This window comes from Geotrypetes seraphini, chromosome 12 (genome assembly GCF_902459505.1).
Source record: "Geotrypetes seraphini chromosome 12, aGeoSer1.1, whole genome shotgun sequence".
Classification (NCBI taxonomy): domain Eukaryota; kingdom Metazoa; phylum Chordata; class Amphibia; order Gymnophiona; family Dermophiidae; genus Geotrypetes; species Geotrypetes seraphini.
In genome coordinates, this window is record NC_047095.1 from 60,786,899 (window position 1) to 60,811,147 (window position 24,249).

Consider the following 24,249-nt stretch of genomic DNA (forward strand, 5'->3'; position numbering starts at 1 on the left):
CAATGGGGGCGTTAGCGTCTAGTGTGTGTGGCATTGTAGCGCACGTTATAACCGCTAGCGCAGCTTAGTAAAAGGAGCCCTTGTTTTCCCCAACTTCATCCAACATTTTTGCATATTTTGTATACATTTTCAAGTTCTTATGCTGTCATGTGTTTCCTGATTCCTGGTAGGTAGTTTTTCAGGTGATTCTTGACTTCCTTTCTTTTTTTATGTATTGCCCAATAGTTTGGTTTTTGTTTTTTTCCCAGTTATTTTTGATTTTCAAGAAGAAAGACTTCAGCAGCTTTAAAAAACACACTTAAAAAAAAAATTTTAAATATCTTTATTCATTTTAAAGCTAAAAATTTCCGACTTTAAGTCCTGAAACCCAGCTTCCAAAATCGTTTTCAGAGCTGCAGCATTATCTTCCGACATGGCTACAGCCGGCGACAGCTGAAACTGCCCAGGAGACGCCATCTTGGAGATTACCACTGGGGACCCGGGTGCTTTCACTGTCCGTTTACCGCTCGCCGTTTCACTAAAGCGAAACTTGTCCAGCTTTCAGCGACTCGCCATGCACTCCGCCCACTTCTGCACTAACAATAGGGGGTTCTGCTGTGCTTGGGAAGTGATTTAATCGCCATTGCTTTCAAGCCCCATCGGAGCTCGAAAATCACTCTGCCATTCGGTAGAGTGACGTCACTTCCTCCCTCTGCTCCTTAAAGCTAAAAATTAAGTGCAACATAATATACACTTCCCCCCTCCACACTCGCGGTTTCAAATATTTGTGATTTTTTTTCGTGGGGGGAGGAAACCCCCCCCTAGTTTAGGACATTCCCGCCTCCCTCCAGCTTTCCTCCCGGCATCCCGGCCTTACCTGGTGGTCTAGCGGGCTTTCGGGGCAGGAGCGATCTTCCTACGCTCCTGCCTCATGTAGATCGCCAATAGGAAATGGCTGCCGTGAGCTCCTGTCGTAGTCTCGAGAGACTACGGGAACTCATGGCAGTCATTTCCTATTGGCGATCTGCACGGGGCAGTAGCATAGGAAGATCGCTCCTGCCCCAAAAGCCTGCTAGACCACTAGGTAAGGCCGGGATGCCGGAGGGAAGGCGGGAGGGAGGCAGGGGTGGGTCAGAGCTGGACGAGAAGTTATTCGCGGTTTTTCTCAATTTGCGGTTCGACTCTGCCCCTATCCCCTGCGAATACCGAGGGAGAAGTGTACAGACAGTTTACACTTTAACAGCACTTAAATTCTATCAAATTATATTTTATAACAAATACATGTTATCATTCCCATTTCTATATATTCAACAATTGCACTTAACCATAATTGAATTACAAGTATTTCCCCACCCTGGACGTGTACGTTCAAAGGGCAAAATCCATAATCACTCCTTACAGAATTTTGTCAATGGCTCCCAAACATCCTTAAATTTCCTATAATGACCCTGCTGTATAGCAATCATATGTTCCATTTTAAAAAGGTGGCATAAAGATTCCCACCAGAAATGATAATTTAACCGGTCCCTGTTTTTCCAGTTCCTCAAAATAAGTTGTATGGCAACTCCCGTCATAATAAAGAGAAGTTTATTATTATGGGAGGATATTGGGCTTTTAGCCCTCATTAATGTGCCAAATAGCACGGTACCGTGCATCAGTGCCACTGGATTTTCCAATATTTTATTCACTTGACCCCCAAATGGATCTCCAAAACTTAAGTATCGAAGGACAATAGTACAGTAGATGATCCATCAAGATGACAATGCCAGCATCTAGTAGACCTAGAACTATCCAATTTCTGTAAACGAACAGGGGTCCAAAAAGATCTATGCAACAAGAAAATCCATGTTTGTCTCAGATGCAGACGCCGTACATCTCATTCTCCAAGTCCAAATTTGTGGCCATTGAGATGCAGAAATCTGCTGCTTTATCTCATTGCTCCAAATGTCACGAAGACCAGTCTTTGGTTTCTTATTCAAAAATTCAGATATTAATTTGTACCACTGGACAGCCTGATGCCCTAGAAAATGTCTGGAAGCATAGGACCAGCAAGCTATACTGATTTTTAAGATTTTGCCAATCAGGGAACCCCTTCTGAATGACTTGCTTCAACTGCAACCACTTATAATTTTGAGACTTAGCAATAACAAAGTTTGTTGCAGTCGTGAAAAGTCAAGCAGCTTTCCCTCTAATACTACATCATCCAGAGTACCGTATTTTCACGCATATAACGCGCGCGTTATACGCGTTTTTACCTACCGCGCATACCCCTCGCGCGTTATATGCGTGAGCGCGGTATACGAAAGTTTTCAAACATAGTTCCCACCCCGCCCGACGCCCGATTCACCCCCCAGCAGGACCACTCGCACCCCCACCCCGAACGACCACTCGCACGCGCTCCCACCCGCACCCGCATCCACGATCGGAGCAAGAGGGAGCCCAAGCCCTCTTGCCCGGCCGACTCCCCGACGTCCGATACATCCCCCCCCCCCCCGGCAGGACCACTCGCACCCCCACCCCGAAGGACCGCCGACTTCCCGACAATATCGGGCCAGAAGGGAGCCCAAACCCTCCTGGCCACGGCGACCCCCTAACCCCACCCCGCACTACATTACGGGCAGGAGGGATCCCAGGCCCTCCTGCCCTCGACGCAAACCCCCCTCCCCCCCAACGACCGTCCCCCCCCAAGAACCTCCGACCGCCCCCCCAGCCGACCCGCGACCCCCCTGGCCGACCCCCACGACCCCCCCACCCCCCTTCCCCGTACCTTTGGAAGTTGGCCGGACAGACGGGAGCCAAACCCGCCTGTCCGGCAGGCAGCCAACGAAGGAATGAGGCCGGATTGGCCCATCCGTCCTAAAGCTCCGCCTACTGGTGGGGCCTAAGGCGCGTGGGCCAATCAGAATAGGCCCTGGAGCCTTAGGTCCCACCTGGGGGCGCGGCCTGAGGCACATGGTCGGGTTGGGCCCATGTGCCTCAGGCCGCGCCCCCAGGTGGGACCTAAGGCTCCAGGGCCTATTCTGATTGGCCCACGCGCCTTAGGCCCCACCAGTAGGCGGAGCTTTAGGACGGATGGGCCAATCCGGCCTCATTCCTTCGTTGGCTGCCTGCCGGACAGGCGGGTTTGGCTCCCGTCTGTCCGGCCAACTTCCAAAGGTACGGGGAAGGGGGGTGGGGGGGTCGTGGGGGTCGCCAGGGGGGTCGCGGGTCGGCTGGGGGAGCGGTCGGAGGTTCTTGGGGGGGGCGGTCGTTGGGGGGGAGGGGGGTTTGCGTCGAGGGCAGGAGGGCCTGGGATCCCTCCTGCCCGTAATGTAGTGCGGGGTGGGGTTAGGGGGTCGCCGTGGCCAGGAGGGTTTGGGCTCCCTTCTGGCCCAACTACCAAAGGTACGGGGAAGGGGGGTGGGGGGGTCGTGGGGGTCGCCAGGGGGGGTCGCGGGTCGGCTGGGGGAGCGGTCGGAAGTTCTTGGGGGGGGGCGGTCGTTGGGGGGGAGGGGGGTTTGCGTCGAGGGCAGGAGGGCCTGGGATCCCTCCTGCCCGTAATGTAGTGCGGGGTGGGGGTAGGGGGTCGCCGTGGCCAGGAGGGTTTGGGCTCCCTCCTGGCCCGATATTGTCGGGGAGTCGGCGGTCCTTCGGGGTGGGGGTGCGAATGGTCCTGCCGGGGGGGGGGGATGAATCGGACGTCGGGGGGGGGGGGTGAACGGAGAGTCGGGACAGCGCACGGAGAGGCGGGGCAGTGCACGGAAGTCAGGGGGGTGAACGGAGAGTCGGGACAGCGCACGGAAAGTCAGGGCAGTGCACGGAAGTCAGGGGGGGTGAACGGAGAGTCGGGACAGCGCACGGAAAGTCAGGGCAGTGCATGGAAGTCAGGGGGGGGTGAACGGAGAGTCGGGACAGCGCACGGAGAGGCGGGGCAGTGCACGGAAGTCAGGGGGGTGAACGGAGAGTCGGGACAGCGCACGGAGAGGCGGGGCAGTGCACGGAAGTCAGGGGGGTGAACGGAGAGTCGGGCAGCATGCGCGGTATAATCGTGAGCGCGTTATACCAAAGTTTTTGTGCTTATCATCGTGATTTCTGCGCGCTATACACGTGTGCGCGTTTTATACGGGTGCGTGTTATTTGCGTGAAAATACGGTACATATGCCCTCCTGCATCCAATTAATTTGAATCTTGGAGTTCAGCCAAAGGGACTGACAGGTGGATTTATGAATCGGAATAGGTGTTAAATTAGTAATAAATTTGAATGTCTGCCAGGTGTCTAAAATTCTATTGTCCTTATGCATCCTAGGTAACTTGATACTTAAAATGTGACACAATCTCAATGGAGACCATAACCAGTCTGGAAGATTTTCCCTGAGCTCGGGGAGGATCCAATACTTACCCTGACGCATTATATAGGCTTGATGATACCTATAAAAATTGGGAAAATTTCCCCCCCCCCACCGCAATTGGTTTTTGTAAAGACAATTCTTTACCCAGCCAAATAAATTTTGTAAGAATGCTATTTAATTTCTTGTTAAAGGACCCTGAAAAAACACTGGCACCATACCCATTTGGTAGTAAACCTCAGGCAAAATCATCAAATTAACTGTTTGAACTCTCCCCCACCAAGACAGATGCAAAGGGTTCCATTTCTCACACATTTCTGTATACTTCAGCAATAAAGATTTTTCATTTACTTTCATCGTCTCTTCCAACGTTTTATATCCAAATACCTAAATATTTTATACCCTCTTCCTTCCAAAGAAAAGGAAATGTATCAAATAATCCTTTTGGACAATGTACATTTAGCAGAATAACCTCTGATTTACTCCAATTTATTTTATATCCAGAAAATTTGCCAAATCGGTCAATCAAATCCAGTAAATGCGGGATGGAAGTTCCAGGATTCCTCAAATGAAGCAAAATATCATCTGCATACGCAGAGACTTTATATTCCCGACCTTCATAAGGTATACCCTGTATCTCCTTTGCCTGTTAAATAGCCAATAGCAAGGGTTCCAGTAGTGTCAAAAAGCAAAGGAGATGACGGACACCCTTGTCTAACTCCCGTCTCCAGACAAAAATGTTCTGAAAAAGTATTGCTTGTAGACCATTCTGAGCTACTGGGAAGACGAAATAAAAATCTAAATAAATAAATAGTTTAATTTTGTGGTTAACCATTATGTGTTGTTAATACGGTTATATTGTGTGTGTATATATGAAAATTGAATGGAAAAAATGGTGTTACAATTAGTACTATTATGGGGGCGGGGTCAGGGGCGGAGATTGGGTGGAGATGGGCGGGGTCTGGCTCACGACTTAGCCCAGTGTTCTTCAACTGCTGGTCCGCGGACCGGTGCCGATCCACAAAATAATTATTTTATTTCCGCCGGTCCATAGGTGTCAAAGGTGACTTACAGAGGAAGGGGTTAGAAGAGGGCAGGGAGGACTGTGGAGGGCTGGAGAGGAGGGAGAGGAGAGGAGAGAAACATGTAGGTTCTGTAGTTGAAGGGAAGAGTTTTACAATTTCTTCTGAAGTGGAGGTGCAGTTAGTTAGGTGTTTTTTTTTTCCTGAGAGAAGCTTGGAGGTTCATGTGTCAAAGAAGTAGGTTTTCAACTTTGTCCTTTATTCACTACATTTCTACTGCACATTTGTTGGATTTTCTCTTTTGTCCTTGTTCTACCTGAAATGATGGCTTAACATTGCCTCAAAAATGAATGCGACCGTTGGGTAGACTGTTACCCCTCCTCCATTTCCATGACATCACACTCATCTAGAATGATATGGCAAAACTAAAGGAAGGAAATTAACAAATAAGTTTAAATGTCACCTTAATTCATAGTCTAGCCCAGGGGTGGCAGCCTAGATCCCCGAGGGCCACAACCCAGTTGGATTCAGGATTTCCTCAACAAATATAGAGGAAGGCTACTAAAATGGAGTGCGGTCTTCGTCATGGGATGTATGGGGACAGACTTAAAGATATCAATCTGTATACTTTGGAGGAAAGGCGAGAGATATGACAGAGCCATTTAAATATCTACATAATGTAAATGCGCATGAGTCAAGTCTCTTTCATTTGAAAGGAAACTCTGCAATGAGAGGGCATAGGATGAAGTTGAGGTGATAAGCTCAGGAGTAATCTACGGAAATACTTTTTTACGAAAAGGGTGGTAGATGCGTGGAACAGTCTCCCGGAATTGGTGGTGGAGACAGAGACTGTGTCTGAATTCAAGAGGGCCTGGGATAGGCACGTGGGATCTCTCGGAGAGAGAAAGAGATACTGGGGATGGGCTGACTAGATGGGCCATTTGGCCTTTATCTGCCATCATGTTTCTATGTTTCTATAACCACAAAGTTCTATGACATCACAATGCAGGTGTAAAGAGCCTTAGCCTATAGGAAGAGGAGATGCAAATATTAAGAGCCTTAGCCAATAGGAAGAGGAGGAGATAATGGTTACTGCAGATGGGCAGACTAGATGGGCCATTTGGCCTTTATGTGCCAGCATGTTTCTATGAGATCTACTTGTATGCTCTGGTTCCACTGTATGCAAACAGATCTATTGCATATTCATTGGAGAAATCCTGAAAATGTGACTAGGTTGTGGTCCTTGAGGATTGAAGTTGCCCAGCCCTGGTCTAGCCAGAAGCACAAGTGTTTCTTCTCATAGACACAAAATAGGGAAAGACCTTTAATAGATGAGTTATTTGGACTTTAAGACTGTAGTGAAATTCTGAGGCTGACACTTTTTTTTTCCTCCGTAATAGTATTCTTGATTCTGCATTTAAAAAAAATATAACAATCATTCATAATGTTTTTTACTGTACAGTTGTGAGTATAATTGGATCTTTGTACAAATACACTGCTTCAAAGACGGCTAGTTATTCATTCAATTTTCTATATCGTTCTCCCAGGGGAGCTCCGCATTTTTCCCTGTCTGTCCCGGTGGGCTCACAATCTATCTAATGTACCTGGGGCAATGGGAGGATTAAGTGACTTGCCCAGGGTCACAAGGAACAGCGTAGGTTTGAACCCACAGCCTCAGGGTGCTGAGGCTGTAGCTTTAACCACTGTGCCACACACACTCCCTTGGTTTTGATGGTTTCACATGCCTTTGGCTCTGTAGAAAATGCTACTTGTTTAAGGAACAGTGTTTTAAAAATGCATGCTGAGAAACTTTGTTTTGTTTTCTTATTGGAATGTAATGAGTTACACGGCCTATCACTTGCTCACCAAATTGAAATTGAAACAATGGGTCTTGCTGCAGCAGTGTTCTGTTTTATGTCAAAGGTGCCATCTAGTGGTGGATGGTGGGATCTTAATGTTGAGTCATTACTTGCTTGCTTTCTTTTGCTTAGAGCTTTTGTTTTTAGGTTTTAATCGCTAAACAGCAAAAAATGTAAACAGGCATTTATTGCACAAATATATGCAAAATACTACCTTTCCCTTGTACTCTTCTGCCCCTGTGCTTTTTCCGCACTGATGATACATTTATGCAGCTGAGGCAATAGAATGGGTGCCCATCAGTTGCACTTTTGACATGAAAACACTGATAAACACCATTTTGTGTACCTTCAGAGGACCTCTATTAGCTGGAAAATGAACATCTAAAATTATAATTTATAAATACCTAAGAATAGAAGTACTAGCTTCAGTATGGCCTATTTTATAAAGAATGTACTTAACCACTATAATGGACTAAGTCCTCTTGTAAAAATAAAGGCAAACAAACGAAATAGAGGACTAAAGCAAATAAGAATTCTTGCTTTTTTTTTGCAATACCGCTCTCAGAAACCTGTGTTGTTCAAGCACATCAGTGTTTGAAACCACATTTACAGGTGAATGGTATCTTTCATTGAGCCGGTATTTTTATGTGCAAAACTACAATTGTGCAACAAGCTCTTATAAAGTGCTGAGTACAATAAATAACTTTAAAATGTATCAAAAATTCCGCACTTATCTTATGTGAAAGCTGGCTTGTAGTTAATAGTTGTTGTAGTTAAAGTTTTCATCCTAGTTGGCACATATTAGGTGTAGTTATCCTTACGTGACACAGATTGGTTCATTACCAATATACAATTCTTTGTATGTTCTGTTTTATCTCTTTTGTTAACCACTTTGAACTTCCACGAGGTATCGGCATTGCATTGATACGGTCTGTTACTTTCCTTAGTGAGAATGAGGATTGTGTAGGTTCATGCTGGGAAGTTCTTAACCTGTATGGTGTTGTGCTAATTCATTATTATTATTATTATTATTTTTTTTTTTTTTGAAAATTGCTTTAGGTCTCCTTTTGGAAATAAAAAGACAATATGTCAGTATAAAACTGAATAAATGTTTTTGGAAGTCTACATGAGGAAGTGTGTGGTGCAGTGGTTGAAGCTACAGCCTCAGCACCCTGGGGTTGTGGGTTCAAATCCAGCGCTGCTCCTTGTGACCCTGGGCAAGTCACTTAATCCCCCATAGCCCCAGGTACGTTAGATAGATTGTGAGCCCACCGGGACAGATAGGGAAAATGCTTGAGTACCTGATTGTTAAACCGCTTAGATAACCTTGATAGGCGGTATATAAAAACCTAATAAACTTAATAATAAACTTGAAACAAGTATATTTCCAGCCTACCATAAAGTAAGGGCTCCTTTTATGAAGCCGCATTAGTGGCTTTATCGCACGCAACTTTTTAGCGCGCACTAACCCCCGCGCTAGCCGACAAACTACCGCCTGCTCAAGAGGAGGCGGTAGCGGCTAGTACGGCCGGCAAATTAGCACGCGCTATTACGCGTATTAAACCGTTAACTCGGCTTCGTAAAAGGAGCTCTAAATGTAAATTGAAGTTATTCAGTTCATTCGGAATTTTCTGGAGCTGAGTTGCAAGAACATGTTTGCATTGTGACCATACTCAAGGGTGCATTATTTTGCCTGAGAGCACAATTGGGTCTAAATCCCATCTAGTCCTGCTAGAACAACCCTGAGCAGAAATCCAGCATACAAGCAGATTCTTGGACTCAAGCTTAAAGAAAAAGCTTCTTCCTCTGTTTGATCACTTCCTGTGCAGGGGTTTCTGGATGCCAAATAATTTAGTGCACACAGAATGATTTACGCTCCTTCCACTGTTCTCAAGAGTGCAGCAAAAACAAATACACGTTGTTTAATTCCACATGTTGAGTAGGTGTGTTTAAATCAGGGCAGTAGAAGGACCCGAAGCTGCACACGCTGCTTGAATCGCCATGTGTAGTCGGGCCCGCGGGAAGGGAAAGGGGGGCGGCAAAGGACTCGGGACCGTGGGAAGGGAAAGGGGGGTAGAGGAAACGGTAATGCTGCTGCACAGGGAACTGGTTTGGGGGGAGGGAAATGGAGGGGGAGGAAATGCTGCTTTGGACAGACAGACATAGGGAGGAAGGGAGACAGAAAAAAAAGAAGAAAGACACAGGGGCAGATGCACAGGGAACTGGTGTGGGGGGAGGGAAATGGAGGGGGAGGGAATGCTGCTTCGCACAGACAGACAGAGGGAGGAAGGGAGACAGAAAGAAAAGAAGAAAGACACAGGGGCAGGGAGATACACAGAAAGACAGACAGACAAAGGGGGCCAGGGACAGAGACAGACAGAAAGAAAGACAGTGGGAGTCGCGTCAGGAGGGGTGCGGGATGCGGCAGAGGGAACTTTTCCAATGACTGCAACTGGGCGGCTGTCGGGAACCTCTGATCAGGGGCAGAGCAAGGTAAGTGTATCATAGGGATAAGAAGGAGGAGGGGGGGAGAAAAAGGAAGGGACGCCTACTGCTGGACAGAGGGAGAAGGAAAGAGGTGCTGCTGGACAGGGGGGGGGGGTAAAACAAAGGGAGAAGGGCTGCTGCTGCATAAGGAGAGCAGTGAAGGGGTGGTGGTGGACACAGGGGAGTTAAAAGGAAGGGAGAATGGACAGGGGGAGCAGGGAAGGGGTGGTGATGGACAACCAAGGAAAAAGAAAGACAGAAAGAAAGAAAGCGGCTAAGGAGAGAGAGAGAAAGAAATAAAGACACACACACATATATTCTAGCACCCGTTAATGTAACGGGCTATAAGATTAGTATTAACATAATATGGAATATCTGCATATTTTGAACACAATTTTAATGAATGCATTTGAAATCTGTCAACACCTTGGGCTCATTTTACAAAGGTGTGTTAGTGTTTTTAGCGCACGCACCGGATTAGCGCGCGCTATAGCATGCGCTACCCGATAAACTACCACCTGCTCAAGAGGAGGCGGTAGCGGCTAGTGTGCGTGGCATTTTAGTAGCGTGCGCTATTCTGCGCGTTAAGGCCCTAACGCACTTTTGTAAAAGGAGCCCCTTGTGTTGGGTTGTTTTTTTTGTTTTTGTTTTTTCAGATTCTCATTGGAAAATTAGTCCAATTGGCGCTTTTCCACACAATTCTTCCGCGGGCGGGCTAAAATCATATTGCGGGCTGGATGTGACCTGCGGGCCGTACTTTGGAGACCCCTGCTCTAGGAAGACTGCCGCTCTCAGTAATGTGCTCTGTTGGGTCTTTTTTCAGCTCAATATAAAATTTTGTAGCATGCATTAGAGAATGACATGGTGACAAAATTCATCACCGTTCCCGTCCCCGCGGATAACCACGGGAAATAATCGCATGTCATTTTCTAGTGTCTATTTCAACCTCGGTCCTTCTACACCAGCATTCTTCAAAGCAAAGCTTGCGGGTCAGCGGTTGTGGCCATTCATACTCTGATTCTTATGGGAGCCAAGGATAATGAAGCCATTGTGACATCACTGATGTGATTGGCTCTTAGGCACTGGTGGAATGAGGTATTATGACATCATAATATCTGCTCTGGATACTAGAGACTGTCATTCTGTAGTGTCTGTTTCAACCTCGGTCCTTCTACACCAGCATTCTTCAAAGCAAAGCTTGCGGGTCAGTGGTTGTGGCCATTCATATTCTGATTCTTCCCTCTCTCCTTAAAGAATGAGATGAAGATGGTTTCCCGCGGGGACGGGAACGGTGATGAATTTTGTCATCGTGTCATTCTCTAGCATGCATCATCCAGGCCACGTTAAGCAATATTGTACCTTTAAATGATGATTGTATGATCAGCTGTTGTATGATCTGGTTACATTACATTTTCTAATTTTGTGGTATGACCACTCTCTTGACTCTGCTCCTCAGTATATTCTTTTGGAGGATTAATTTTCTGTGTTTGTTACTTCTAGCAGGAAGTTTTAATTCTACTTATCAATGATCCTAACATCCAAGAGAGGTCAGATGGCAGGGAAATGTTTAACCCCTCCATACCTCAGTCTTGGCCTAAAGGCTAAGAAAGGACTGTACTCCTGATTCTCATTTCAATTCCTTCATGTAGACATCAGAGAAGAGGATATCAAAGTAATAGTTTCATTGGTATCAGTTCTCATTGAGTCTAAGTACAAGTGAGGTTATTTTGGGGTCATATCTGCCATTTTGTCATACTATTTTTAAAATGTCATTTTTAGCACCTCTTTTCTTCTCTGGCTTTCTTGCAAAGTTTAGTTTCTAAATGAGCAAAGCAGTTTTATGGAATACCTTTTCTGGATTTTCTTTCCCTCTTTTAGCAGACTTTAAAGCCAGCTTGAGAGTCGTATGCCATTTGGTGCTTTCCATTTCCGGGGCTATGTATTCAGCTAGATCTGTGCAATGATTAATGCGTGGTAGGGAATGGGCCTATAACCGTATACTTTTTAAAGTATATGGCAGAACTTTGATTTTTCAATGGGAAAGCTGGTTTAAAACGAATAGTTTTCAGTGGGGAGGTGAAGTGTGTTGCCTAATGTCACACAAAAGGTCATGATGGAGATGGGCCTTGAGCTCATGTTTCAGGATATTTGCTCAGTCCTAGTCCAGTCCTCCTAATTAATAATGATTGCAGTAATTATTAAAAACTTCAGAGGGTATAAGTTACTAAAACCTACTGATCTACTTACCGACATGGATGCAGAAATAGGGATATGGGGAAAAATATTTACCCAAACTTTGTTTCTGGAGCTTTATTCCACCATTTATGAGCTGACTAAATTGGAAGACTTGTATGAGATTCAGTTTATAATAATCCATAGAATTTATCTTTCTAGAGAAAAAGGGCCCATATATGAAGAAGGACACGGTACTACTCGAAAGGGTCCAGAGAAGAGCGACTAAAATGGTTAAGGGGCTGGAGGAGTTGCCGTACAGTGAGAGATTAGAGAAACTGGGCCTCTTCTCCCTTGAAAAGAGGAGACTGAGAGGGGACATGATTGAAACATTCAAAATACTGAAGGAAATAGACTTAGTAGATAAGGACAGGTTGTTCACCCTCTCCAAGGTAGAGAGAACGAGAGAGCACTCTCTAAAGTTAAAAGGGGATAGATTCCGTACGAACGTAAGGAAGTTCTTTTTCACTCAGAGAGTGGTAGAAAACTGGAACGCTCTTCCGGAGGCTGTTATAGGGGAAAACACCCTCCAGGGATCGAAGACAAAGTTAGACAAGTTCCTGCTGAACCAGAATGTATGCAGGTAAGGCTAGACTCGGTTAGGGCACTGGTCTTTGACCTAAGGGCCGCCGCGGGAGCAGACTGCTGGGCACGATGGACCACTGGTCTGACCCAGCAGCGGCAAATTCTTATGTTCTTAGTTCTGTGGTATAGGTAGGGTTACCAGACGTCTGGATTTACCCGGCCATGTCCTCTTTTTAGAGGACTGTCCGGGTGTCCAGACAGCTTTTCAAAACCTGGCACTTTGTCTGGGTTTTGAAAAGCTTCTAGCTTGGGACCACGTTGGGAGGGCATCTGTGCATGCACGGATTCAGTGTGGTGACATCACACGCATACGATGCCCTCCTGATGCGGCTCCAAGCACGAGAAGAGGTTGGGAGGGGTGGGACAGGGGCTGAACAGGGTGTGACTTGAGCAGAACAGGGTGGGCTGGGTGGAGCTAGGCGGTCCTGTGGGCAGGCCATGGGTCAGGATTTTATGATAGTAAATAGGGCATTCTCAATGATCAAAAAGGTAGTCCAAAACCAGGTAGATTGGGACTTTGCCATTCTCTTGCTGGGGAATTAAGACATCTTACTCTCTCAAAATCTTTCTCTCTTATTGGTCAAGAAGGCTATATTAGAATATTAGACTTCAGACAAGGCAGCGCCAGATGGGAACACAGAATGCGGGAAATGGCAAAATGTGAAATCTAAACTAAACCTTAAAGTTTATATACCGCATCATCTCCACAAAAGTGGAGCTCGACACGGTTTATAGGAATTAATATAGAAAGGAACTCCAATGGAAAGGAGAAGGGCTTAGTAAAAAAAGAAAGAAAGAGGGGACTTAGTATAATGGAGAGGGAGGGAGTAGTTACATTTTAGCGAAAAGCCAAGTTTCCAAATGTTTTCGGAAGCGTTGGAGGGAGGTTTCCATAATATTAATAAGTTAGTCAAACTGCATTATGCAGGTTTTTAGCACTGACATGCTGCTGTTCTGTGTTTTGAGAGGGACAGAGTTAAAATACTTGATCCATAGCTTATTTGTTTCTCCACTTATATCCTGCATCACCACTACTTAAGAACATGAGAATAGCCTTACTGGGTCAGCCCAGTATCCCGTCTTCATGTAGGCCAATCCAAGTCACAAATACCTGGCAAAACCCCAAAGAGTAGCAACATTCCATGCTACCCATCCAGGGAAAGCAGTAGTTTCTCCCATCTCTGTCTCAACAGTTTATGGACTTTTCCTCCAGGAAATTGTCCAAACCTTTCTTAAAACCAGCTACGCTATCCGCTATTACAACAACCTCTGGCAATGCGTTCCAGAGCTTAACTATTCTCTGAGTGAAAAAATGTTTCCTCCATTTGGTTTTAAAAGTATTTCCCTGTAACTTCATTGAGTGTCCCCCTAGTCTTTGTAATTTTTGATGGAGCGAAAAATCGATCCACTTGAACCCGTTCTACTCCACTCAGGATTTTGTAGATTTCAATCATATTTCCCCTCAGCCATCTCTTTTCCAAGATGAAGAGCCTTAAACTTTTTAGTCTTTCCTCATACAAGAAGAGTTCCATTCCCATTATCATATTGGTCACTCTTTTTTGAACCTTCTATCTTTCTTGAGTTAAGGAGATCAGAATTGAATGCAATACTCCATTTGAGATTGCAGCATGGAGTGATACAGAGGCATTATAATATTCTTAATCTTATTAACCATCACTTTTTTAAAATAATTCCTAGCATCTTATTTGTTTTTTGGCCTCCACCAAACATTGGGCGGAAGGTTTCATCCTAATGTCTACAATGATACCCAGATCCTTTTCTTGGGCGCTTACTCCCAAGGTAGACCCTAGCATCTGGTAACTGTGATTCAGGTTATTCTTCCCAATGTGCATCACTTTGCATTTGTCCACATTAAATTTCATCTGCCACTTGGATGCCCAGTCTTCCAATTTCCTAAGGTCTGCCTGCAATTTTTCACAATCTGCATGCTTTTTAACAATTTTGAACAGTTTAGTGTCGTCTGCAAATTTAATCACCCCGTTCGTTGTCATGCCACCTTTTCTTGTCAACAAGGCGGTGTCTCTTCTGATCTTGGGGGACCGGGAAAGATCTGGTCAGTGGCAGTTGTACAAGTCAGATGTCCATAGGATGTCGTGTATGTATGTCAAGAGACCCAAGGAGTTTAGGTTTTCTGATCACCTTTTCATCCTGAGCAGCTTCTAAAGCCACTATTGCTCGAATTAGAGAGACTATTTCATCTGCGTATTTGTTGAAAAAGGTGGTTCCAGAATGGCTCAAGGCACAATCCATGAGAAGACAAGCAGCATTGTGAGCCAAATGCTTGTTGATACCCTAGTGCAGGGGTAGGCAATTCCGGTCCTTGAGAGCTGGAGCCAGGTCAGGTTTTCAGGATATCCACAATGAATATGTATGAGATGGATTTGCATGCACTGCCTCCTTGAGATGCAAATCTATCTCATGCATATTTATTGTGGATATCCTGAAAACCTGACCTGGCTCTGGCTCTTGAGGACTGGAATTGCCTACCCCTGCCCTAGTGGATGCTTTCAGGGCAGCGGTGTGATTGTTTCTCCATTCTTTTGTTAAACACTATTGGGTAGACGTTCAGGCTCGCTGAGATGCAGAATTTGGAGCATGGGTGCTTCAGCCTGGGCTCCAGGGGTCCCACCCTTAATGGTCACTGCTTTGGTACTTTCCATTGGTCTGTGTCAGTCTGGAGAGACGCTATCGAAGGAAAAATTAGAGCTTACCTGCTCATTTTCTTTCTTTTAGTTCCTCCAGACCGACACAGAGCCCACCCACGTTATTTTCTATGCGATTTCAGAAGTCAAGTCACACTCCTGTTGGACGATATTGTCTGTTTTCTTCTTGTGGGGATGTACTAAGATTGGGGAGTTTGGTGTTTCTTGTGGGGCAGCAGCACCTGGTTCGCTGGTTTAACTGGTGGACTGTTAGCACTAGAACAGTGGGGGACAGAATGGGTTTGTCTGTTAAGATGTTGTTAAAAGAAAAAGTGGAGGAAGGAGCGCTATTGTTTGTTGTTATTTGAGTCTGCTTGACTCTCTGTGGACTGACTTGGGAGGAACTGCACAGTCCACTTATATTAGGTTCAGAAGTCATCATTTCTGTCTCCACCTGCTGGCAGAGGTGTGTAAAGCCATTGGTCTGTGCCAGTCTGGAGGGACTAAGAGAAAGAAAGTGAGCAGGTAAGCTCTAATTTCTCCTTATTCATTTTATTTTTTTATTTAAAACACTTCTAACCTACCTATTCCTAAAAACACCTAAACAATAGAAACACAGATGCATGCTATCTTCAAATCCAACACATAAGAGCAGGAAGAAAAAAAATGCCTTAACAAATAAATGAGTTTTTAGCAGTTTCTTAAAGTTAAGTAAATGTACAATTTCTTAATTGAGCAAGCAGTTTATTCTACAAAACTGTTAATTTTTATGATTTGACTAGTGCTGATTATGCTCTGCTGTTAAGGTTCCCAATTTTTTTATTTTGGGGTGAGGGTGGGGCAGTTACCAACTATCCCCCTCTTTTACGAATGCATAGCGTGGGTTTTAGCGCCGGCAGCGGCGGTAACTGCTCCGACGCTCATAAAATCCCTATGACCGTCGGAGCAGTTACCTCCGCTGCCAGCGCTAAAACCCACGCTATGCGTTTGTAAAAGAGGGGGGTCTATCTATGATCCTGACCCATGCGTTGGGCTGTATTTTGATTATTATTTTTGTTTCTTTATGCAAGCTGTTGCGCTGTATTGCTCTTCAAATACGTAAATTAAAACAAACCAACAAACTGACCTTGGAAAGGGATAGCCTGTTAATCTGGCGTAGCAAAAATGACACAAGCTGGTAGCAATTTGTAGCAAACTAATTTATTGGGGCATGAACTTGGAAGACAAGAATTCATCAAATGCATCTTATCTCAGTAATTCGGTTAGTTTGGTGGATTTCCTCATGTTAGATAACTGGATTGTAAATAAAACACCAGTGAAGTCTATGAACTTGAGTTTGCTGTTGTCTTCTCCCACCCCTGCCATTACAACTAGAGAATGACACGGTGACAAAATTCATCACCGTCCCCGCCCCCGCGGATAACTGCGGGAAATAATCCCATGTCATTTTCTAGTGTCTATTTCAACCTCGGTCCTTCTACACCAGCATTCTTCAAAGCAAAGCTTGCGGGTCAGTGGTTATACTCTGATTCTTCCCTCTCTCCTTAAAGAATGACATGAAGATGGTTTCCCCGCGGTTATCCGCGGGGACAGGGACGGTGATGAATTTTGTCACCGTGCCATTCTCTAATTACAACTTCATGAAACATTTGTCTTTGAAGGTGGTATTATATGCAGATAAGAACAAGCTTGATGTGATTCTTCTCTAAATTTAGGACTGATATTTTTCAGGTCTTCCGTATGAGTTTTTATTTCTGGGTGTTGAGACACGTGTAACCTGATTTCATGTTTGGTCTTTTCTCTGCCCCACTACACAGGAGATATCAAACAGATTTTAGAAAATGAACTACAAGTCCCTGTTGCAAAAATGCTTCTGAAGGGCTGGAAGTGCGGCGATGTTGATGACGCTGTAAGTCTGCTTAAATTACGCATTTTGTCCACCCAGAAGCTCTTGCTTCAAAAATTGACATCCGAATGTTAAGAAACCGTTGCACTGAATAAAGAACCATGTACCAACGTGGACATAGCTTGTGTAGTTCCTAAAATAAATCCCGTTGGAAAAAGGTGTCTGCTAGATGACTGACCATTAAGTGAAAGTTTTGTGCAGCTAGATTCTCATTGTCACTTGAAGGAAGAGCAGAAGACTGTTTCACTGCCATTTGCCCCAAAAGTGGTTTTTTGTTAAATTATAGATCACAGTGGTGTAGAATTTAAAATAATACAGTAGAATCTCAGTTTTCCAGCACCCATGGGGATTGGTGGTGGCAGATAACTGTTTTTCTAGTAGCTTGCGAGTAGTTTTGAAAGACAAGGAGTGTCTAACCCAGATTTCAATTCCCTCCCTACCTCTATCTCTGAAGCAGTGGCAGTCCTGAGCTGCAAACCCCCTTCTCTCCCTTTCTCTCTTCCTTACCCGAAGCAGCAGCTGGTCAAACAGGCGGCTTGCGGCCAGCCCCAGCAGGGCCTTTCCTCCGATGTGTGGTGTATTAGAGGAAAGCCCTGCTGGGACTGGCCACGGCCACTGTTTTCAGTGCTGCTTCTGCTGACCGGCTGTCGCTTTGGATAAGGAAAGCAGGGTGGAGGTTGCAGTTCAGGACCGCTACTGCTTCTGTTGCTTCAGGGCTGGAAGGAGGGAGGGAAGGGTGTTCGTGGCTCAGGATATCTTCCACTTCTGCTTCAAGGAGGGAGGAAAGGGGTTTTGCGGCTCAGGTCCTCCGCCACTTCTGCTTCAAGGAGGGAGGAAAGGGGTTTCGCGGCTCAGGTCCTCTGACACTTCTGCTTCAAGGAGGGAGGAAAGGGGTTTTGTGGCTCAGGTCCTCTGCCACTTCTGCTTCAAGGAGGGAGGAAAGGGGTTTCGTAGCTCAGGTCCTCTGCCACTTCTGCTTCAAGGAGGGAGGAAAGGGGTTTCGTAGCTCAGGTCCTCTGCCACTTCTGCTTCAAGGAGGGAGGAAAGGGTTTTTGTGACTCAAGATCTCCACCACTTCTGCTTCAAGGAGGGAGGAAAGGGGTTTCGCGGCTCAGGTCCTCTGACACTTCTGCTTCAAGGAGGGAGGAAAGGGGTTTTGCGGCTCAGGTCCTCCGCCACTTCTGCTTCAAGGAGGGAGGAAAGGGGTTTCGCGGCTCAGGTCCTCTGACACTTCTGCTTCAAGGAGGGAGGAAAGGGGTTTTGTGGCTCAGGTCCTCTGCCACTTCTGCTTCAAGGAGGGAGGAAAGGGGTTTCGTAGCTCATGTCCTCTGCCACTTCTGCTTCAAGGAGGGAGGAAAGGGGTTTTGTGGCTCAGGTCCTCTGCCACTTCTGCTTCAAGGAGGGAGGAAAGGGTTTTTGTGACTCAAGATCTCCACCACTTCTGCTTCAAGGAGGGAGGAAAGGGGTTTCGCGGCTCAGGTCCTCTGACACTTCTGCTTCAAGGAGGGAGGAAAGGGTTTTTGTGACTCAAGATCTCCACCACTTCTGCTTCAAGGAGGGAGGAAAGGGGTTTTGTGGCTCAGGACCTCCGCCACTTCTACTTCAAGAAGGGAGGAAAACATAAGAACATAAGAATTGCCGCTGCTGGGTTAGACCCGTGGTCCATCGTGCCCAGCAATCCGTTCTTGCGGTGGCCCTCTGGTCAAAGACCAGCACCCTAACTGAGACTAGCCCTACCTGCATATGTTCTGGTTCAGCAGGAACTTGTCTAACTTTGTCTTGAATCTCTGGAGGATGTTTTCCCATATGACAGAATCCGGAAGAGCGGATTCTACCATTCTCTGGGTGAAGAAGAACTTCCTTATGTTCATACAGAATCTATCCCCTTTCAGTTTTAGAGAGTGCCCTCTCATTCTCCCTACCTTGGAGAGGGTGAACAACCTGTCTTTATCTACTAAGTCTATTCCCTTCAGTATCTTGAATGTTTCGATCATGTCCCCTCTCAATCTCCTCTGTTCGAGGGAGAAGAGGCCCAGTTTCTCTAATCTTTCACTGTACGGCAACTTCTCCAACCCCTTAACCATCTTAGTCGCTCTTCTCTGGACCCTTTCGAGTCCTTCTTCATGTACGGCGACCAGTGCTGGACGCAGTATTCCAGGTGAGGGCGCACCATGGCCCGGTACAGCTGCATGATAACCCTCTCCGATCTGTTCGTGATCCCCTTCTTTATCATTCCTAGCATTCTGTTTGCCCTTTTCGCCGTTGCCGTACATTGCGTGGACGGCTTCATCGATTTGTCGATCAGAACTCCCAAGTCTCTTTCCTGGCATCATCACGGCAACGCCTGCGTACGTCTGGGTGCCTCGAGCTGCAGCCACTACCTTTAGTGTGTCACACCTTCGAGAAGGTTTGCGTGACACTGATCTAAGCTGTGAAAATGAGCCTTTAGCGAAACTTGGGCAGTTCAGACCTTATTTTAGGAGGGAGATGTATTTGAAAGTGAAGAGTATTGAGGTTTCATATTTTGGAATTAACATTTTATTGATGTATTGTTATAGTAATCCAAAGAAAAATGGGGAGATCCAATAATCCACAGTGAAAACAAAAAAACTATGGATACAGATGTTCTGGAGATAATTTATTATACACTGACATATAAAAACATGAAAATTAAATTAAGAAAGTAAGATGCTAAAGCATTTTTTTGCTACTTCAGCTTGTCTGCGGTGTTCTTTCCTCACATGTTTTAAGACAATAGACGGTTTTCAGTCCAATTCTTTATATGTGAGTTTGCAAACCATTGGACCCCTGAGGAAGGCCGAACGAACGAAATATGGACCGTGTAGGATCCGGGTGGATTTTTATCACCATATTTTTTAGCATTGTACTTTTTTAATTGAATTTTCATGGTTTTATATGCCAGTGTTTAATAAATTATCTCCAGAACATCTGTATCCACAGTTTTTTGTCTTTGGTATAGTACTCAACTCATCTCGCGTCTTGCCTCTAGTCACCAGAAGTAACTGTCGCAAAATGAAAGGATACTTTGAAGATGAGCTGTTATTAAGTCATTTAAATATTAACACTAAAACACATTTCACTGACAGACTGGATCATGTCTAAAAAAGGATGTTTTGTGGCTGAGTCTAGCATAGTCAATAGACATAGAAATGGTAACATTTAAACAAAAATCTATTTCCCTGCACAAGCAATATTACAAACTTGCTGCCCGCATCAGTGTCACCTCTCTCTGATGTCACTTCCTGGTCCTGCGTCTAGGAAGTGACATCAGAGGGAATAATAATAATAATTTTATTTCTTATATACCGCCAAAGCCGTTTTAGTTCGAGGTGATTTACAACATAGAACAGTCAGCAAAGCAGACATGACGCAGGCAGCAAGTTCATGATGTTGCTCCCGCCTGGAAAATTACAAAGGTATGGGGGAAGGGAAGGGGGCATGGCAGGGGAAGGCAGGAAGGAGTGGGGAGGGGCAGAGAAGAGGGCGGAGAGGGGCACCACCCTGGATCACCACTCACCCTCGCTATGCCATGAGAGAGATTTGCATATAATAGGTATTTAGTATATGCAAATTGATCTCATGCATATTCATTGTAGTAATCAATGCATAATCATTGTAGTAATAATAATGACTACAGTAATAAAGTGAAGTCTAACAATAGCAGTAAATGACTATTTTTCAGTAGGATGCTAATAATCTTTCAGTGCTTAGATTTATGGGCCAGCGTGGGTGTTTTGTGGTTAATTTTTAATTTTCGCATTGATTGTAAACCAGTTGCTCAGAACCTTTTCATGAGGTTTTCTTTTCTTTCACTTAGACTGTTTTAAGAACTCTACACTTGCCAAAGAACAGTAATCTTTATGTCCTTACCCCTGATTTACCACCACCGCCTTTGCTGCCAAGCAATTCTAGGTAAGACTTATTGACTACAAATTGATGGGTGGATTAAACATTTTGAAGTTCTGGCTTTGTCTGTGCTGTGTGAAATTTCTACTGAATAATAAAGTATTCAAACCAAAAAACGTCAATAATTTCTAACGCTTAGCTCCAGAATTCGAGGCAGCATTTTGTCCAGCTAGGTGAAATGAACCGCTTGGTGACGGGACTAAATTTTGCGAGACAATGGCGCACCGACAACTGAGCGCAAGGTTGACGGCGTGCTGAAGAAAAGCACTATTTTAAAGGGCTCCGACGGGGTGTGTGGGGGGGAACCCCCCCACTTTACTTAACAGACATTGCGCTGCTGTTGTGGGGGGTTTGGGGGGTTGTAACCCCCCACATTATACTTAAAACTGAACTTTTTCCCTAAAAAACAGGCAAAAAGTTTGGTTTCAAGTATAATGAGGGGGGTTACAACCCCCCACAACGCCAGCGCGATGTCTGTTAAGTAAAATAGGGGGGTTCCCCACCAACACCCCCCGTCGGAACCCTTTAAAATAGTGCTTTGCTTCGGCGCGCCGTCAACCTTGCGCTCAGTTTCGGTGCGCTGTTGTCTCGCGCGATTTTGTCTATGAACCAAACCGCTTGATGTGGTAATTTTTGGGCATCTGGGAACATGGACTATGTATTTTGAACTAGCTACGTGAGAAAAGTGATGCCAGTGTGCCATGAACTGTAAATCCCACTGTTTTCCAACCTTTTATGTTCAAACAATTGTATTGATGACCATCAATAGGTAGAAAGGAATAAACAACAGAACAGGATACAGAGCTACAGGCCCAACTCGTCGAAAGGACCCACAGTCCAAAAACCATTGTCATCAAATACATTTAAATAACACAAGAATGCAAAGCCACCATCCCCCATCCGTTCAGAGAGGGCAGAGGAACAGGATGAAGTGGGGAGAGAGTACCCCCATATACATGCACCAAGATACGTACACAAACTTGTCCCTACAGGAGGTTAACCACTCTTACTAACTCCCCTCCCACTACGTACTGAGGCTAGAGAGAAACCTACCCACCCCCTACCCTTCCTACACCCCCCCACCCTCTATTTGGAGTCTTCCAACCTTTTAAACTAAAACTAAACTAAACTAAACCTTGGGTTTATATACCGCACCATCTCCACGAATGCGGAGCTCGGCACGGTTTACAGGAAGAAAGATGAGAGAGGAACTACAGTGGAGAGATTAAAGAGTTAGGTGTAAAGGGGGAAGGTGAGAGGCCTAAGAGGGGGGAAGTGTTACAGTTTTGAGAATAGCCAGGTTTTTAGGTGTTTGCGGAAGAGTTGGAGGGAGCTTGAGGTTCGGGGAGGTGAGGTTATTCCAGATCTCAGTGATTCTAAAGGGGAGGGATGACCCAAGTTTGCCTACATGGGAAATACCTTTTATGGAAGGGAAGGATAGTTTAAAAATTTGGGAGGATCTGGAGGAAGTAGGGGTTGGGGAGTTCCAGGATAGAGGGATAACGGCAGGAAGGATGCCATGTAGGATCTTGTAGGCCAGACACGCACATTTGAAGTGGATCCTGGGGATTACTGGGAGCCAATGGAGCTTAGACAGGAGTGGTGAGACGTGATCAAATTTGCTTTTCGCGAAAACAAGCTTAGCTGCGGCGTTCTGAATCCGCTGAAGTCTGTGGAGGCTTTTCTTGGTTAGGCTGAGGTAGATAGAATTGCAATAATCCAATCTGGAGAGGATGATGGATTGTACTAGGACTGCGAAGTGTTTTTGGTGAAAATAGGGTCTGACTTTCCTTAGCATGTGAAGGCTGAAGAAGCATTTCTTCACCAGGGATTGGAGATGTTCGTTGAAGGATAGAGAAGAGTCTAAGGTGACACCCAGAACTTTGCTTGAGAACTCGAGCTGTAATGGGGGGCCGGAGAACAATGGGATGGAGGAAGGTAGATGGTCTAATTTTGGGCCGAGCCAAAGGAGTTTTGTTTTGGACTCGTTTAGTTTCATATGCATTGTGAATGCCCAGGATTGGAGGTTCTTTATGCATGAGGATATGTTCGTGGAGAGGTTAGTGAGGTTCGAGTCGGTCTCAAGGAGGACGAGGATGTCATCAGCGTAAGTGTAAAGAGTTTCAAGGGGGGATAGTTGGAGTAGTTTCAGGGAGGACATGTAAATGTTAAAGAGGATTGGGGAGAGGGGTGAGCCTTGTGGGACACCACAAGTCGGGGTCCAGGGAGAGGATGAGGTGCCGCTCATGTTAACCATGTAAGAGCGGGAGCGCAAGAATTTGGAGAACCAATCAAGAACTATGGAGCTAATGCCTATCTCGGAGAGTTGGAAAATTAGAATGTCGTGGTGGACAACGTCAAAAGCTGCGGAGAGGTCGAATTGTAGAAGGACAGCAAACTTGTTACGAGAATGCAGTTGCTGAACCTTAGAGATTAGAGAGGCCAATAGGGATTCAGTGCAGAAGTTGGGTCTGAAGCCATATTGGTAAGGTAAGAGGATGGAGAATCTTTCTAAGTAGGAAGAGAGCTGGGTAGATATGATAGACTCGAGCAGTTTGGTGAGGAGAGGGATATTTGCTATTGGACGGTAATTGGATGGTATGGAGGGGTCTAGGTCAGCTTTTTTCAGTAAAGGGGTCAATGCGATGTGTCCCATGAGAATAGGCCTGATAATAGGGCAGAATTTATGAGTTTGGTAAGAGATGTGATGGCCTGTGCAGGGATTTTCTCAAATAGGTAGGAGGGAAATGGGTCCAGGATGCAGTTGCATGATTTTAACTTGAGGCAGAGTTTAAGGGTCTGAGAATCAGATATGAGCTCGAAGACAGTCCAGGATCTGTCGGCAGGGATGGGGTTGAGAGCAGCTAGGGTGGGGTTGGGTTCGGGGGGCACCAGAGAATTGTAGGAGATTGCGGGCGGGAAGGAGCGCCTTAAGGTAGAGATCTTATCATTGAAGAATTTTGCTAGGACCTCGGCTGAAGGAGATGAGGGAAGAAGGGTGGAGTCATTTTTAGTGGTTAGGGAGCGCCAAATGTTGAACAATGTGCCATTCTGTTTTTTGGATTTGGAGATCTTGTCTCCATAGAAGTTCTTCCTTGCTTTTTTTAATATTGAGTTGTAGAGTTTGATATTGATTCTCCAGGCCTGTCTGTCAGATGAGGATTTGGATTTTTTCCATTTTCGCTCTAAGGCTCGACATTTTTGTTTCAGGTCTCTATGGAGTGGAAGGTACCAAGGGGCTTTATGGGGATAGGTGATGGATTT

General features: G+C 45.5%; 1 protein-coding gene across 1 annotated transcript in view; it reads left to right on the plus strand.

Moving 5' to 3' along the window:
• FAF1 (Fas associated factor 1) overlaps positions 1 to 24,249 on the plus strand; it is a 559,433-nt gene that overhangs the window by 128,188 nt on the left and 406,996 nt on the right. The window contains exons 5-6 of the mRNA XM_033916532.1: positions 16,970 to 17,061; positions 20,897 to 20,991. Of these exons, the coding sequence (XP_033772423.1) occupies positions 16,970 to 17,061; positions 20,897 to 20,991 (187 nt within the window). The remainder of the gene's footprint in view (positions 1 to 16,969; positions 17,062 to 20,896; positions 20,992 to 24,249) is intronic.